This window comes from Saimiri boliviensis, chromosome 1, assembly GCF_048565385.1.
Source record: "Saimiri boliviensis isolate mSaiBol1 chromosome 1, mSaiBol1.pri, whole genome shotgun sequence".
Taxonomy (NCBI): domain Eukaryota; kingdom Metazoa; phylum Chordata; class Mammalia; order Primates; family Cebidae; genus Saimiri; species Saimiri boliviensis.
The window spans coordinates 228,597,617-228,615,865 of record NC_133449.1 but is presented as its reverse complement, the minus strand read 5'-3'; the positions used below and the strand labels follow the sequence as shown (position 1 = coordinate 228,615,865).

Genomic DNA, 18,249 nt, shown 5'->3' with positions numbered 1-18,249 from the left:
GATTTGTTGAAATTATGAAAATATTGAAACTCTCATACATTACTGGTATGAGTAAAGGTGATTTAATCACTTTGGAAAACTGGTAGTATCTAATGAAGCTAAATGTGTGCCTATCCAATGGCTCAGCAAGTCCATTTTCAGGTTAATAACCAAAGAGAAATGAGTGGCTATATCTATCAAAACACATATACAAGAATTATTCATAATTCAAAACTGGAAACTACCCAAATATCCACCAATAGAATAATGTGCTATGTTTCATACAGTGGACTAACATATGACAGTTTATTATTTTTATTTTATTATTTATTTTTTGAGACAGAGTCTTGTTCTGTTGCCCAGGCTGGAGTGCAGTGGCATAATATCTTGGCTCACTGCAACCTCCACCTCCCAGGCTTAAGCAATCCTCCTGCGTCAGTCTTTTGAGTAGCTAGTACTACAGGCACTTGGTACCATGCCCAGCTAATTTTTGTGTTTTTAGTAGATACAGGATTTCACCATGTTGGCTAAGCTGGTCTCGAACTCCTGACCTCAGGTGAACTGTCCACCTCGGCCTCTCAAAGTGCTGGGATTATAGATGTGAGCCACTGTGCCCAGCTGACAATTAAAAAAACAAACAATTGATATATGCAACATAAGAATGAATCCCACAGGCGTTATGCTGAACCAGAAAGGTCAGACATGAACAAGTCAGACATAGAAGTCTGATAAAGTTCAGCACAGAAAAAACTAACCAAAGATGATAGAAGTCAGGAAATGGTTTTATATATATATATGGATGGATGGAGTGGGGGTTGATATAGCCTGGGGCAGAGTATCATGGAAGCTTCTGGGGTGCTGAAGGTGTTTTATATCTTGATCTGGTTGGTGGTTGCAGGGTGCATATAAATGTTAAATATCATCTAACTGTACGTTTTAAGATTATTATACTTCATGCACATCACTGTATGTGTTACACCACACCACAATACAAAAAAATTTAAAAAGTTTCACAAATCCCATTTACAACTCTATAAATTTTCACAAATTGAACAGCCCATTTCCTTCTTGTCACTATCCCTCTAAGTGAAACCATTATCCTGGCTTCTAACACCATAGATTATTAGTTTCTTCTGTTTATGAACTTTATGTACATGCAACTGAAGAGTATTATTTCTCATTTCTGTTTCTTTTACTCAATCTCATATTTGTAAATTTATTCTCTTACGTATAATTCAAGCATTCCATTGTATGACTATATAACAAATTATTAATCTATTCCACTGTTGATAGGCATTTGGATCATTTCTGGTTTATGGCATGAGCATTTGTAAGGGTCCAGGCTACCTTTCTTTAAAAAAAAAAAAAAGTACTATATGCTGAGTTTGTGATGGTACCAGTTGACTTCCTCCTTTATGCCCCTGCCTTTCCTATAAATTGAAATTTGAGTCCAGAGGCTTAACTCAGATTATACTTGTTGGCAGGAAGGCTACATAAGTAGTGCCGTGTACTTCATTTTGCCAAATTTCCCTTTACAGGGGTTGTACCCGAGAATGATGTCAAGCTTTGAGTTTTATGGTGTAGTTCTAATTGGCATGTAGTGAATTTTAGTGATGTTGAACAGCCTTTCATATGTTTAAGAGCCATTTCTGTTTAAGGGCTATTTTTTCTTTTTCTTTGTTTTTTTTTGAGACGGAGTTTCGCTCTTGTTACCCAGGCTGGAGTGCAATGGCGCGATCTCGGCTCACCGCAACCTCCGCCTCCTGGGTTCAAGCAATTCTCCTGCCTCAGCCTCCTGAGTAGCTGGGATTACAGGCACGCACCACCATGCCCAGCTAATGTTTTGTATTTTTAGTAGAGACGGGGTTTCACCATGTTGACCAGGATGGTCTCGATCTCTCGACCTCGTGATCCGTCCGCCTCAGCCTCCCAAAGTGCTGGGACTATAGGCTTGAGCCACCGCGTCCGGCAGGGCTATTTTTTGACCTTCGTATCATTTGCTCATTTGTCCTGTCAGCTTTTGCTCCCTTTCTTCTCTAGTTTTCAGTACTTTTAATATATTATGGAGGCTGAAACTTAAAATGTACTTGCTTCTGCAAAGCTCAATCATTGTGTTTTTCTCTTAGCCTTCTCTACAAATTATTCTGGGTTTATAAAGAAAAAATGATGACTTTCCCAGGTCCTTTTCTACTGGAATATATGAGATGTTGGAAAAGCTGGAATACGTGAGATGGTGTCCTTCCCTTTCATCCCTAAATGTGTATTACCTTGACAGGTATAATATATACACTTTATGGTCTAAACATGTGTCGCCCATGTATCACTGGTTTTTGGGCAGCTCCATCTCACATTGGCTGCCGGTTCTGGAGCTCACATTCTTCAAGCACGTGCCCCTCCTCCTCAGAGAGCCTTGTTCCCTATCTCCATATTCATGGATGTCCACAGAGAACAGTCCATTAAACTGTGTAGTTTACAAAGAAAAAGAATTTATTTCCTACAGTTATGTAGGCTGAGAGTCCAAGGTTAAGGAGCCTCCTCTGGTGAGAGACTCTACAAAGTCCCTGAGGAGGCACAGGGCATCACATGGCAAGGGGGCTGAGCATGCTGGCTCAGGTCTTTCTCTCTCTTCTGCTAAAGCCACCCATTAATTTATTAACCTAGTAATCTATTAACTCATTAATTCATGAGTGGATTAATTCATTTATATATACATGTTTTCCTTTACTTTTTTTTGAGACAGAGTCTTGTTCTGTCACCCAGGCTGGAGTGCAGTGGCATGATCTCAGCTCACTCAAACTCCGTCTCCTGAGTTCAAGTGATTCTCCTGCCTCAGCCTCCCAGGTATCTGGGATTACAGGTGCCTGACACCATGCCGGCTAATTTTTGTATTTTTTTTAGTGGAGACAGGGTTTCATCATGTTGGCTAGGCTGGTCTCGAACTCCTAACTTCAAGTGATCCACCTACTTCAGCCTCCTAAAGTGGAATTACAGGCATAAGCCACCAAGCCCAGCAGGATTAATCCATCTTTAAGGGCAGAACCCTCATGACCCAATCACCTCTTAAAGTCCCCACCTCTAAATATATTGAGGGTGAAATCTCAACATGAGTTTTGGAGGGGAACGAATATTCACTCCATAGCAATAGAGATTTAAGCTCCACATGTGAACTACTTCCTCTTCCACATGTGAGATCCTCCTTGCTTCACCTACCTGGTGAGCTGGGCCTACCCTCTTGACTGCTTCCTTTCTGCCTCTTCCTCTCCAAGGCCAGCCACTTCACCTGGACTCTGGAGCCCTCAGAGCGTCCCCCACCTCCACCCCTACCTCTATCTTCAGCATATCTTTAGTCTCTGCTTTATTAATGTCTTTCCTTTCAGCTAACTTATAAGTACATGTTTTCCTTCAATTCTCTCTAGAGCAGGCTAGTTTCTTGTGTCCACAATGGAGATACCCAAGTATATTACTAGGCAGAACAGTGGGAGTTCTGGACTGCGCTAGAGCCTCATGGAGCATAAAACATCTACTAAGCCTGTCAAAAAATATCTACCCATAAGGTCACGCGTGTGCGCGTGCGTGCGCACTCACACACACACACACACACACACACCCGAAACTCTGACACTATGACTTATCCTTAACCTTAACCTGGGCCAGATCAAATTTAGTTAAGGCAAACACCACTAATCTTTGTCAGGAAATAGTGATTTAAGCTTTTCCTGTTCAGAGCACATTCTTCCTGGCTTACAGATGGCAAGCAGCCTTCTTGCTGTGTCCTTGAAAAGTGGAGATCTGGTCTCTTCCTTTTCTTATATAGATGCTATTCCCATCATGGGGGGCCCACCTTCATGAGTTCATGTAAACTCAAGTAACCTCCCTAAGGCCACACCTCCAAATACCATCGCATTGGCAGTTAGGGCAATATTCAGCCCATAACAATGACTTTTCAGTGCATGAGTGATAACTCTGTGGGCTGCGGAAGGTGCTACCACCATATTCCAGTTGAGGAAATTAGTCTGGGAAGGCTTAGGCAACTTGTCGTAGTGTTTGGACAAGCCAAGCCTCTGAATGCCTGTCCTTCACATCTCATTCAGGGAGAGAAGCAGGCTGCTCATGGCTGCTCTGGAAGGGCCCTTATTCCACAGGCAATGAAGCCTTATTGGGCTATTATAAGGTCTGATTCAAAAATATGAGCTGGGATGATTATATTATCAATTGAGAATCTGAATTAAGAGACAGAAAATGAGTTAGTAAGGGAATTCTCAAACAAAAGCCTTTGGTGGAAGGTAGGCTGGAGTATTCAAACACGATCATGAAAGAGAGACACCAAGTGACTCCCAGCAGGGTCCCTGGACCCCGGGGCCTTCACATTCAGGTTTTGGTTTGTGTGTGTATCTTTACACTCAACACCATGTCCCGCCCAATCACATGATGTGATTCTCGTGTTTGTTCCTTGCAACTAATGATTTTAATGAACATTCCAAGGTGGACCTAGGATTGAAACCCAAGCCTCAGATCTCTGAGGCCAGTGCTCTTTCCACCATTTTAGTGCAAATAGCATTGTCTTTGTGCAGATTTTGACAGAGGACCCTGTAGAAAAAAAAGGCGCATATTACATGTATTTTATGACAATGAAAAATGTGTAATTGTAAATATGAGTGGGCAGAGACAGCCAGCAGGGGAAACCAAATCCCCTCTCAATTCAATGGAGACCAGTAGGAGGGTCCCAATAAACTGAAAATAGGCCCTAATCACAGTGCCTGTGAGTACAAGTCGTCTGCCTTCTCTGCTCTCTTTCTACCCAAATCCAGGGGAGTCTCAGCTGCCCCCTCCCACTGACTCCACCTGCCAGCGCTTGCCCACAAAACTACAAAGGGAGACTGCGACCATACCGGCATGTGGGCTTCTGTACCTCCAGCCTCAAGGCTGCCAGAGTGCAAAGAAGGCCAGGATAATGGCTTCTATCCACGTGTGGCCTTTTCACACATAAGCTAATGAATATATTCCAGGTACAAATCGTTCTTTCCCATGAGCTGTTTCTGCAGGTCTCCAACGAGACAATTATCTAGTTCCACTTAACAGAGTGACTCAAGGACGGATCTGAGGGCTGGTCCCTTTGAAAGGGAGCTGTTGTCCTGCCCTCTCCTGGCTCTAATGTTGTGCCGAAAAGTTAAAATACAAAACGCTGACGCTCCTCAATCCTATCCCACGCCCCTGCCTGCTCGGCCTTTCATGCATTGAATGGGCAGCTTCATGACGCCTCCGCCACAATAGCTGGTGCAGAGGAGTTTGCTCACTCCCTTGCTCCTCTGAAAAGATGCCTCTGCCTGACAGTTACCTACCTGGGGGTCACCTTTTGAAACCATCTGAAAAGAGCTTATCTTATAATCAACATTTCCCAGAAATCACTCACAAGCCGCAGGCTATGAAAAGAAACAGATTTTGACAAACTGCATTCAATGGACATTATTGTTCAAAGTTTGCAGAGCTGAAGGCCAGCTGTTTGAATATTTTAAGATTTTATTTTCCAGAGAGATGCTTTTCTAAAGCTGCAAATACCTGCAAGCACTATTAAAAATCAAGAGTGGGATGTCCTATTTGAGTTGGAATTTCAGGAGCATAGGGAAGATAATCTTCAAAGTTCGAGTTCATTTTTCCTTTTTGATCTAATCAAAAGGAAAAATCACTGAACTATAGGGAAGGAGGTAACAGTTAAGACCCAACCACAGATCAACAGCCTCTGGAATGTGGTTGTCATTTTGCTTAGACCGAACCACAAACTCTGATGCATTCTGATAGATCAACAAATGTGACTTCAGTACTTAAGAGAATGTTGCCTTTTTCCCAAGACACTTCCTGATGCGACTATGGAATAATTCCAAGGAGGCATATAGCACAATTGCATTTTGTTACTTTGATTGCTATGATTATTAGTTTTTTTCTGCTAACTTGGCCAGGCTTTAGTACTCGGTGATGTAAACAAACATCAATCTAGATGTTGCTATGAAAGTATTTTGTAGATATAGTTAACACCTATAGGTATAGAAAGGGATGGTACCTTTTCTTATCCATCATAAGAGTCATGGTTGACACTTTTATAACAAAAGCCAAGTTAACAGGACAAAAGCGTAGCAAACTTACTGAATCCTAATTTTATGCAACACAGGAGCTTTCAGAATGCAGACCCAAAGACCCCAGAAGAACTATTTTTATGCTTAGATTCAATGAAGAATGGATAGCCATGTAGAACTGTGATTGGACAAAAGGGTGTGATTTAAGATTTATGGCACCAGAGAGGGGGACCCAGTAAATCTGTGCAGATTCCTACTGGCCTCTCTGCAGCATGCCTTTCTCCAGGGCATAGGGCAGGATCTTTCCTAGAAGCGGGGGCTTATGGCCTACCATCAGACATGGTAGGTCAGAGAATTTCTTTACGGCCCATTTTTATACAGATATGGGGGGAGATTAGAGTACTATTTTTAGGTTTTATGGCTAGTTTTGGGGAAAATAGGTTCTGGTTAAAATAAAAGTTTATTCTATTGGAGATATATATATATACTCTTGGTTCTGTTTCTATGGAAAACGACCAATACGATTATATTTATGTACCAAGTAAAAGCTAAAATGTTTTTCTTTTTTTGTTGTTTTTGTTTTTTTCTTGTTTTTTGAGACGGAATTTCACTCTTGTTGCCTAGGCTGGAGTGCAATGGTGCAATCTTGGCTCACTGCAACCTCCGCCTCCCAGGTTCAAGTGATTCTCCTGCCTCAGCTTCCCAAGTAGCTGGGATTATAGGCATGCACCACCACACCTGGCTAATTTTGTATTTTTAGTAGAGACAGGGTTTCTCCATGTTGGCCAGGCTGGTCTTGAACTCCCAATCTCAGGTGATCTGCCCGCTTGGCCTCCCAAAGTGCCGGGAGTACAGGTGTGAGCCACTGTGCCCAGCCAAAGCTAAAGTTTTTAAGCTGGAAATGCAGAACCGTTTGATCTGAATAAGCATGTCTTCTGGTCCTCTGTGAGTTTGTATTAAGCAAATTGATAACAATCTTAATTTCAACCAGAATGCCACAAAGTTCTGCAGAGGTGGGAAGTAAAAAAAACGTTTGAGTTGTCAGGCTGCTTGAGGGTGAGCCTGGAAGAACACTGGGTGGTGAAACCCAGCAGGGAACATTGACCAACAAAGGCCACACGGTTCATATTTCTCTCTCCCTCACATCCAGGAACAAAGGCCTTCCAGCACTGAGTTTTGTGGACAGAATGTGAAGTCTATGTTACTAATGGCCTGTTGGGCAAGGACAGGCTTCCTAATCTAGACGGAAAGTGTAAACGAGAATAGCATATCCCACAACAGAACACTTTTCACCAAATATAATGACATAGGCAATGAAAATATAGACAATACAGAACTGAAACCCAAGCCCAATATGTAATGTAGGAAAAGGTCCTATATGATAAAATTATCTCCACATACCAGCCAAGAATGGTACTCATTCCTTTTTTTTTTTTTTTTTTTTGGTGAGACAAGGTCTCATTCTGTTGCTCAGGCTAGAGTGCAGTGGCACAATCTCAGCTCACTGGAGCCTTGACCTCCTGGGCTCAAATTAGCCTCCTACCTCAGCCTCCAGAGTAGCTGGGACCACAGCCATGTGCCATCACATGCCTGGCTACATTTTTTATTTTTTGTAGAGGTGCGGTCTTGCGACATTGCCCAGGCTGTTCTTGAACTCCTGGGCTCAAGTGATCCTCCTGCCTTGGCCTCTCAAAGTGCTGGCTTTACAGGTGTGAGCCACTGCACCTGGCTTTCATTGCCTTTTTTTGCAAGAGAGATAACGCAGCATCTGTCTTTGCCCATAATTGAGTCACTTTCCTAAAATATGGAATTATTTTCTAAGGAGACCTGAACTCTTGATTTTATTTTTCACAACCATTAAAGACTAATTAGCATTAACTTTTTGAGTCTTCTGATTTTAAACACCTCGAGGACCCTCACTAGAAGCAAATTACATTTCCAAACCATCCATCCAAATTTCTTAATTCTAAAACAAAGATCCAAAAAAATTGAAAAATGTGGGGAAGCAGGAGTCTAGTTGTAAGCCTGGTGTCTTTTTCCTTTTATGGGTATGGCAGAGGCTGGCTAGTTGTTCACCAAGCCTGTGTATTCTTCCTCCTGGTTCAGAGCTAGACTACATTTCCCAGCCTTCTTGCAGTTGGTATGGTTATGTGATGAAGTTTTGGCCAGAAAAATGTGGGTAAAAGTGGTATGTGCAACTTCCCAGCCTGCCCTCCTTGCCAAACCTCCAACATGTGGTCCTCCATGCACTTTCCTCTTTGACAACAAGCTTAGAAATCCCTTCTTGAAGATACAAGCCACAAGGTGGAAGGGGCCTGGATCTCTGAGTCACTACCTGGGGGCTGCCTGTTGATCAGAAACACCTGTGTTAAGCTGGGCATGGAGGCTTGGGAGGCTGAGGTAAGAGGATTGCTTGAGGCCAGGAGTTTGAGAAAATCCTTTTTTTTGTTTTTGTTTTAGAGACAAGCAAGACCCCATCTCTAAAACAAAAACAAAAAAAAACAGCTTTGATGGACTTCAGATGTATAAGAAATAAACTTCCATTGTGCTAAGTCATTGCAATTTGAAGTTTTATCTGCTAAGGCAGCTAGCAAGTCTTTTACTACCACAGTGGGCGAACAGCATTGCTTTTCACTTTTAAGGTAATACGAGGAAAGTGCACAAGTTTGTTTAATCCATTGATTGGGAATGTAATTTATAGCAATGTGGCTAACATAATGAAATGCTAGGTAAATTCCAAATGTGGATGCCACATAGAATTTATTATCATGAGTTTGAATATATAATAGCAATTAAATATGACATTTCAATCCTCGATTAGTCACAAGATTTTCTCCCCCAGGTACTGTGTTAGCATAAGACCATGTGTCTGTGTGTCACATGGTCTGAAATTTTTTATTAGGGGAAGAGACTGGAGTCAGTGGTAACCTGGGAGGAAAGCAAATGCAGGAAGGCAAGGGAGGAAGCTGAAGATTTCCTTTCTAGGTATTTTGCCCATATTTGGGCACATGGCCACCAGGTATACAGTAAGTAAGAAATAAGTTAGCATAGTTTTCTATTCAGTTATCATAGAATAAAACCAACATACAAACCTGTCATTCAAAGAGCTAAGCATTGGGCCGGGCACCGTGGCTCACACCTGTAATCCCAGCAATTTGGGAGGCTGAGGCAGGCGGATCACCTGAGGTTAGGAGTTTGAGACCAGCCTAACCAACATGGAGAAATCCTATCTCTACTAAAATACAAAAAAAAAAAAAATGGCTGGGCTTGGTGGTACATGCCTGTAATCCCAGCTACTTGGGAGGCTGAGGCAGGAGAATCACTTGAACCTGGGAGGTGGGGAGGTTGCAGTGAGCCAAGACCATGCCATTGCACTCCAGCTTGGGCAACAAGAGTAAAATTCCATCTCAAAAAAAAAAAAAAAAAAAAGCCAAGTATTGATTTTTTCCTCAGGATTTTTTTTAAAAAACCAAATAGTTCATTTGTAAATTGGTTAAGACTTGAAGTCAATTCTCCTGATGAATCAATGGTTATACAGTTTATGAGATTCCAAAGACAATATGCAAAATTCAGTTTAACCCATATTGTAATGTATTTCAATATCTGTCTACCTAATCTCCGACATTTTTTTTTTTTTTTTTTTTTTTTTTGAGATGGAGTTTCGCTCTTGTTACCCAGGCTGGAGTGCAATGGTGCGATCTCGGCTCACCGCAACCTCTGCCTCCTGGGTTTAGGCAATTCTCCTGCCTCAGCCTCCTGAGTAGCTGGGATTACAGGCACGCGCCACCATGCCCAGCTAATTTTCTGTATTTTTAGTAGAAACGGGGTTTCACCATGTTGACCAGGATGGTCTCGATCTCTTGACCTCGTGATCCACCCACCTCGGCCTCCCAAAGTGCTGGGATTACAGGCTTGAGCCACCGCGCCCAGCCATCTCCAACATTTTATTGACTTCTAGACATCTTGCAGGAAGACAAAAGTAAATAAGATGTGGTTTCTGCCCTTAACAGCTGGCCATATGACAGGGTAGAAAAAGTAAGCATGGTTAATTGTATTCTCCTCTCCATCCTCCATTTTTTCTTGCCAAGAGACCCTTATTTTGTTTGTTGGGGAGCAATATGCCAGACCTAGATGATGAATCAAAATTGGTTTTAAACCAGTGCTCCTAAACTCTGATTTGCATAAACTAGAGTCAGACACTCTGGGGGTGGACCCAGACATTGAAGAATCCCTCAGTGGTTCTAATGTGTAGCCAGGGTTAAGAACCCCTGATCTACACAAGGTCAGGAGATCGAGATCACCCTGGCTAACACAGTGAAACCCTGTCTCTACTTAAAATACAAAAAAAAATTAGCCGAGCATGGCAGCACACACCTGTAGTCCCAGCTACTTGGGAGGCTGGGGCAGGAGAGTCACTTGAACCTGGGAGGTGGAGGTTGCAGTGAGCCGAGATCATGCCATTGCACTCCAGCCTGGGCAATAGAGCCAGACTCTGTCTCAAAAAACAAATAACAAAAAAATAACACTGATTTGAGTGAGTCAGTAACTACAATCCTTGTTCCATGTTCTTCACCTGCCTTGCAGCTGGGAGTGGCCTTGTGCCCCAGTTCTAGTCACTGAAATATAAGGGGAGAGTCTGCAGGGGAAGGAGGATTTGAGGCAAATTTTGCTTTCTGGATAAAAAGAAAATATGTGCCTGACACCGTATGTCCTCTTCCTACTGTGAACATGGGCGTGATCTCTGGAGTAATGGCAGCCATCTTGCAACTCCAAACCAAGTTTGGTTTGATTTTTTTGAGGGAAAAAAATCAAGAGAATCAGAGTCAGCAAAATCCCAATTTGTTTCAGTTACTATAAGTTAGGTTTTTCTAGCACTCACAGCTAAAAAACATTCCTAATTGATAAAGGAAAGGAGAATAATAAGCAGTGGTAAAGAAAACAGTATTTAAGGTCTGAAATAGGTAGTGCTGGATTGTTCAGAGGAGGGTGAGAAGGCAGGCTTCACAACAGAGGTTCGATTTGGGATTTGGGTAGGGCTTTGAGGAACAGGTAGGACTTACATTGGAGGATATGAGGAGGGAGGAATTATAGGCAGAGAGAACAGCATAAAGAAGGGCATGGGAGCGGCAAAGCTAGGGTCTGTCTGGGGATTTGTGAAGAGCTGAAGTAGCTTGTATATAATATATAGGGAGTGAAAATGGTAGATGGTCAATCTGGAGAGATTGGTCAATGCCACCACTGTAGAGGGCCTTAAAGACTGAAGTGGAGTTTGGTGTTAGCTGGGGCAGCATTGAGGAGGCAAAAAAGTGATATAATCAGAGGTGCTGTTCAGAAAGCTTGTCTTGGACAGGGCATGATGGCTCATGCCTGATATTCTAGCACTTTGGGAGGCCAAGGCAGGTGGATCACTTTAGGAGTTTGAGACCAGCCTGGCCAACATGGTAGAGAAACCCTGTCTATACTAAAAATACAAAAAATTAGGCCAGGCGCAGTGGCTCAAGCCTGTAATCCCAGCACTTTGGGAGGCCAAGGCGGGTGGATCATGAGGTCAAGAGATCGAGACCATCCTGGTCAACACAGTGAAACCCTGTCTCTACTAAAAATACAAAAAAATTAGCTGAGCATGGTGGCGTGTGCCTGTAATCCCAGCTGCTCAGGAGGCTGAGGCAGGAGAATTGCCTGAACCCAGGAGGCGGAGGTTGCGGTGAGCTGAGATCGTGCCATTGCACTCCAGCCTGGGTAACAAGAGCGAAACTCCGTCTCCCCAAAAAAAAAAAAAAAAAAAAAAATTAGCTGGATGTGGTGGTGGGCACCTGTAATCCCAGCTACTGGGGAGGCTGAGGGAGGAAAATCGCTTGAACCTGGGAGGCGAAGGTTGCCAAGATCACACCACTGCACTCCAGCCTGGGGGACAGAGTGAGACTCTGTCTCAGGAAAAAAAAAAAAAAAAAGATAAATAAAGATTGTCTTTGTGGCCATGTTTATGAGAGACTGTTGGAGAGGGAGATCAGAGATTTAGAAACTACCAGTTTAGGTTTCTCCAGCAGTCTAAGTAAGAGAAAACGAAGACGTGAACTATATGTGGTTATGAAAGAGAATAGATTGAGTGGCACAGCACAGGTGAAGTAGGTACTAGGTACTTGGTGGAGGTGTGGCCTTGACATCATTTGGCTATGTCCCCACCCAAATCTCATCTGAAACTGTAATCCGAATTGTTATCCCCACCTATCAAGGGAGGGACCTAGTGGGAGGTGATTGGATCATGGAGGTGGTTTCAACCATGCTGTTCTCGTGAGAGTGAGTTCTCATGAGATCTGGTGGTTTTATAACGGGCTCTTCCCCTTTTGCTCTCTTCTCTCTTGCCAGCACCATGTAAGACATGCCTGCCTTCCCTTCAGCCATGACTGTAAGTGTCCTGAAGCCTCCCCAACCACGCAGAACTGTGAGTCAATTAAACTCTTTTCTTTATAAATTACCGAGTCTTGGGCAGTTGTTTATAGCAGTGTGAAAATGGACTAATATAGGCCTAATAACACCTCATTCTCCCTTGGTGAGGGCTTGTTCTGGGTTTTGGAATCTGAAGATGAGGTTTCTTCGTGTCTTTCCCTCTGCCTGAAATAGGTATCTGTTCTTGTCCTGATGCTTAGCCATCACTTTTCTAGCTTCTTCAAGGCCAGCCTTGAGTCCCACCTTAAAAGAGTCCATATATCCATCAAGAGAAGAATGGATAAACCGGTGCATTGTACAATGGAATGTTACTGTTAGAGAAAATGGAACCAGGACTGTAAATCTCTTGAGCAGACGAAGCCAGTTAATCCATGGACACAAACTTGACCTTGATGAGCTAAACTTGGGCTATTTTTGGTAAATACCTATATTAAAGCAAAATGAAGTTTAAGTTCAATCAGAAGCCATTAATTAACTTATATAGCCAGGGACTTTTCAATGGTAGGAGGAGACCAAATAAGGCAACTACACAATCATAACCAAGCCATTATTTTCTTTGCCTTGCTTCCAAGTTACAAAATCTTTTTCCTTGCTTTCCCTTGGAAGAGCCCTGAACCACACTTGGTTTGGAGCTGCCTAATTTGTGAATTGCAGTTTGCTCAAATAAACTCTTTCATAATTTTAATAGGATGTAGCTTATCTTTTAACACTATGTAGTAATAAAAAGGAACAAACCACTGATACATGGAACAACTTGGGTGAAACTCAAATCATGCTGAAATAAACGAGATCAAAAGAGTTTATCCTATATGATTCTATTCTTATGCAGTTCAGAAACAGGAAAAACTAATCTATAATGACAAAATAGTGGTTGCCTCTCAGGGTTGGGGTTGAGGACTGACTGCAAAGGGGTAAGGGAGTTTTCTGGGGTGATAGAGATGGGGTTATAGAGAGGTGTATGTCATTATCAAAACTTGTAGAATGTTTTCCTTAAGATCTGTATTTCATTATGTAAATTTTACCAAAAAAGCGAACTACAGTTAATAGGCCAGCTGAAGAATGTAGGCATGAAGCATACTGATATCTGTAACTTCAAAATGCATCAAAACATAAGATGGATAGATGGATGGCTCACTACATGATAAAGCAGAGTTAGCAAAGTGTTAATGATAGAATCTAGGTGATGGGTAAATGGGTGCTTACTGTACAATTCCGTCAACTTTCTGTGTGCTTGAATTAGTCATTATAAAATGGTGAGGGGTACAGTGTGGGGAAGGAACCCTAGTCTAAGTTTTGCCAATTCACCTATCGAAAGTAAAGACAACTGGCAGTGAGAAGCCAGCCTGTGGACAGTGACAGTCAACTGGAAGTCTCCTAACTACTTGTCTCCGGCCTTTTGAAGGAGAGCTTGACTAGCCTGAAAAAGAGGCAGTCTAATTCAGGATCCCTTTTCCAAATTACTTTGGCTGGTAGGTGCTGAAAAAAATCTCTTTTCCTTGCAGTTTTTTCCGACTTCCAGCAACATGAAGTCTTTTCCTCCTTGCAGACGACACTCCATCCCTTTAGGATTTGTCTTGTGTTGTCTTTGTCTTACGGCTCCTGGGCAAAGGAGTGGACACCACTTAATTTTTTCTTCTAGCAATTCCATTTCACATTTGATTATTTACTACAGAGCTATTTGAAATATCACACCCTGATGCGTTTTGTACTTTTTTTTTTTTTTTTTTAAATTAAACAGAAATGTCACTATATTTACAGAGTAACTTCCTGGTACACATGAGGTCAGCTGGGGAACAGAAAGGACATGAGCAGATCATTAGAAATTGTCATTAAAATAATTCCCCCCGACTCACCCCCAGTAACAAGAACAGCACTTCATGTAGCTTCAGGCCTTCTTTCCTGTTCGACCAGGGGCTGTATCCCCTTTGAAAGTAACAGTATCTTGGGCTGAGCGCAATGGCTCACGCCTATAATCCCAGCACTTTGGGAGGCCAAGGCGGGCAGATCACTTGAGACCAGGAGTTGATCACTTGAGACCAGCCTGGCAAACACGGTGAAACCCCGTCTCTACTAAAAATACAAAAACTGGCCGGGTATGATGGCTCAGGCCTGTAATCCCAGCACTTTGGGAGACTGAGGTGCATGGATCACTTGAGGTTAGGAGTTTGAGACCAGCCTGGCCAACATGGCAAAACCTTGTCTCTACTAAAAATACAAAAATTAGCTGGAGTTGGTGGTACACACCTGTAATCCCAGCTACTGGGAAGGCTGAGGCAGGATAAATGCTTGAAGCTGGGAGGTGGAGGTTGCACTGAGCTGAGATGGTGCCACTGCACTCCAGCCTGGGTGACACTTGAGGAGGACCAGCCTGGCCAACATTGTGGAACATCGTCTCTACTAAAAATACAAAAATTAGCTGGGCATGGTGGCTCATGCCTGTAATCCCAGCTACCTGGGAGGCTGAGGCAGGAAAATCACTTGAACCATGGAGGTGGAGGCTGCCATGAGCCGAGATTGTGCCACTGCAGCACAGCCTGGGTGACAGAGACTGTCTCAAAAAAAAAAAAAAAAAAAAAAAAAAAAAAAAAAATTAGCTGGTCATAGTGGCACACAACTGTAATCCCAGTTACAGAGAGGCTGAGGCAGGAGAATTGCTTCAACTGGGGAAGTGGAGGTTGCAGTGAGCTGAAATTGCCATCACTGCAGCCCAGCCTGGGTGATACTGAGGCTTTGTCTCAAAAACAAATAAACAAAAAGTAATATCTTCTGCTTATAGTCTCTAATTCTATTCCCAGTAGCCATTTAATTATGCATTTATTTTCTTTCTTCCTGCTGGATCATCTTTAATCACAAGGTAACCATTTTTCTGAATCCTTACAACAGCTGGCCAGCCAACCTTTCCCTCACTCATGTTGCCTAATTAGGCCATTAACTTTATAGTTTTTAGTTTACTACCTGTATAAGAAAAGCATCTTGCTAAGGGACATCTATTATTGAGTTTGTTTACTGTTTCTCTTGGACTTACTGATATTAAATGCTCCTATATGTATTTGCGTCACACATTTAAGAAAATCTCATTCTTAAAATAGATCAGCAACAAGGAAATATTTTTTTCTTTTGAGACAGGGTTTTGGTCTGTCACCCAGGCTGCTGGAGTGATGATACAACTTTTCACTGCAGCCTCCACCTCTTGGGCTCAAGTGATCCTCCCACCTCAGCCTCCCAAGTAGCTGGGACCACAGGCACACAACACTATAACCAGTTTTGTTTTGTTTTTTTAAGAGATGGGGCTTCACCATGTTGCCCAGGCTGAGGAAACTAATCTTTACAACTTTGCCTTCTGAAATCTTATACTAACTTATAATTTGCTTTTCTGTTTTGCTTCACTGAGATATTGTAGAGATGGGGATTAAAACTTTTGTTCTTCCTTAGAGTGCAAAAGCAGTGCCTTACAAACTTAAGTAAGCTTCAGATTATCTGAGATGCTTGTTTAAAAGGCTGATTCTGAGACCCATCGCATTAATATATTCAAGTGAATGCATATATTAATACATGTAATTTGCAAAAGCCTTTTCAGGTTATGATGCATCCTAACAATCCCCTGCCCCATCCCTCCTAATTCTCCAGAGCAATGACTTTTTTTTTTTTTTTTTTTTTTTGAGACGGAATTTTGCTCGTTATCCAGGCTGGAGTGCAATGGCGCGATCTCGGCTCACCGCAACCTCCGCCTCCTGGGTTCAGGCAATTCTCCTGCCTCAGCCTCCTGAGTAGCTGGGATTACAGGCACGTGCCACCATGCCCAGCTAATTTTTTGTATTTTTAGTAGAGACGGGGTTTCACCGTGTTGACCAGGATGGTCTTGATCTCCTGACCTCATGATCCACCCGCCTCAGCCTCCCAAAGTGCTGGGATTACACCTTGAGCCACCGCACCCGGCTAGCAATGACTTTTAACTCTTACCAATGTCTTCTATTTTTTACCTCACATAACTAGTCATTTCTTGATTATTTTATATATTATATAATGATTTCTTGATACAACAGATTAGGATTTAGCTCTTACATCATCACTATCTTCACTTTTCCTCCCATATTGTCCCAAAGTAGTTACGAGATTTAAGGGGTAAGCAGTCACCGCATCATTATATGTACAGATTGCTCATTGTTGAGAAGAGCATACTATGCTCTTACTTCCTATCCTGTACTTCTTTCTGTCCTAGAACTAATGATTGCTTAATCCTCCCTACCCCCCCCCCTTTTATTTACTTTATCTTCCTTCAATGAACTTCTTTCCAAATGCCCCAAATCTGGCAATAACCTATTATTTTTGAGACAGAGTCTCACTCTGTCACCCAGGCTGGAGTGCAGTGGCGCGACCTAGGCTCACTGCAGCCTCCACCTCCCAGGTTCAAGTGATTCTCCTGGATCAACCTCCCGAGTAGCTGAGACTACAGGCGTGTACCAGCATGCCCGGCCAATTTTATTTTTAGTAGAGATGTAGTTTTACCGTATTGGTCAGGCTGGTCTTGAACTCCAGACCTCATGATCCACCTGCCTCGGCCTCTCAAAGTGCTGGGATTACAGGCGTGAGCCACTGTGCTCGACCCCTATTATGGAGAAGAGACCTTACTATAGTGGCCAGGCTGGTCTGTCACTCTTGGGCTCAAGCCATCTTCTTGCTTAGCCCCGTGAGTAGCTGGGATTATAGGCACGAGCCATTCCACCCAGCTAACCCATTATTTTTACTGTTTCTTTGCAAAGCCAGCTCCATACCTGGAATATTGCCTGTGTTGGATCCATGTCATTCTCTGGTTTGTGTACTCCTTCATTTTGCTGGAATATTTTCACATGGAGGTAACCCGAGTCTTTGCTTGTCTAAAAACGTATTATTTTACCTTCAACCCTTGACTGTTTGGTTGAATATAGATTTATCAGTAGAAAATGACTTTCTTTCTAGAATTCTGAAAGCATGGTTCCATTGTTTTCAGTTTCTTTTTCAAGACAGGGTCTCTTCTGCCACCCAGGCTGGAGTGCAGCAGCACAATCACAAGGCACCACAGCAGCCGTGAACTCTTGGGCTCAATTGATCCTTCCATCTCAGTTCCCTGAGTAGATGGGACTACAGGTGTGCACCACAGTGCCCAGCTAATTTTTGTATTTTTTGTAGAGATGGGGCTTTACCATGCTGCCCAAGCTGTTCTCAAGTGATTCATCTGCCTTGGCCTACCAAAATGCTGGGATTACAGGTGTGAGCCGTTTTGCCTGGCCAATTTTTCTTTTATTCTCTCTACTTTCTTCATTTCTCAAAGGCATCTCAAACTCAGTGGGCCAAAACCAAAGTCAAACTCCATTGGAATATCCTGCTACGGCCAAGTTTAAAATATATCTTAAATCACAATTCCTTACTACATGCAATCCTTAGGTTCAAACTACCACCATCCCTTGCTTGAACTTAGAATTGCTTTTCCTTCTTCTGTGTTTTTTAAAATTATAAAGTATTTTAAATAAACCATGTGTGGCTTCACACTTTCTACTACATAAAAAAAATGAAGATCTGCTGGGTGCAGTGGCTCCTGCCTGTTAATCCCAGCACTTTGGGAGGCCAAGGCAGACAGATCACTTGAGGTCAGGAGTTTGAGACCAGCCTGGCCAACATGGTGAAACACTGTCTCTATTAAAATATAAAATTACCTGGGCAAAATGGTGTCCACCTGTAGTCCTCGCTACTTGGGAGCCTGAGGCAGGAGAATTGCTTC

General features: G+C 42.7%; 1 protein-coding gene across 2 annotated transcripts in view; it reads left to right on the top strand.

The window, feature by feature from the left end:
* Positions 1 to 12,416: 12,416 nt before the first annotated feature.
* MSH3 (mutS homolog 3) overlaps positions 12,417 to 18,249 on the top strand; it is a 265,070-nt gene continuing 259,237 nt past the window's right edge. The window contains exon 1 of one of the 2 annotated variants that reach the window (XM_074384262.1): positions 12,417 to 12,489. In XM_074384262.1, the coding sequence (XP_074240363.1) occupies positions 12,427 to 12,489 (63 nt within the window). In that variant the 5' untranslated portion in view covers positions 12,417 to 12,426. The remainder of the gene's footprint in view (positions 12,490 to 18,249) is intronic. The other variant, XM_074384265.1, reaches the window with a different exon arrangement.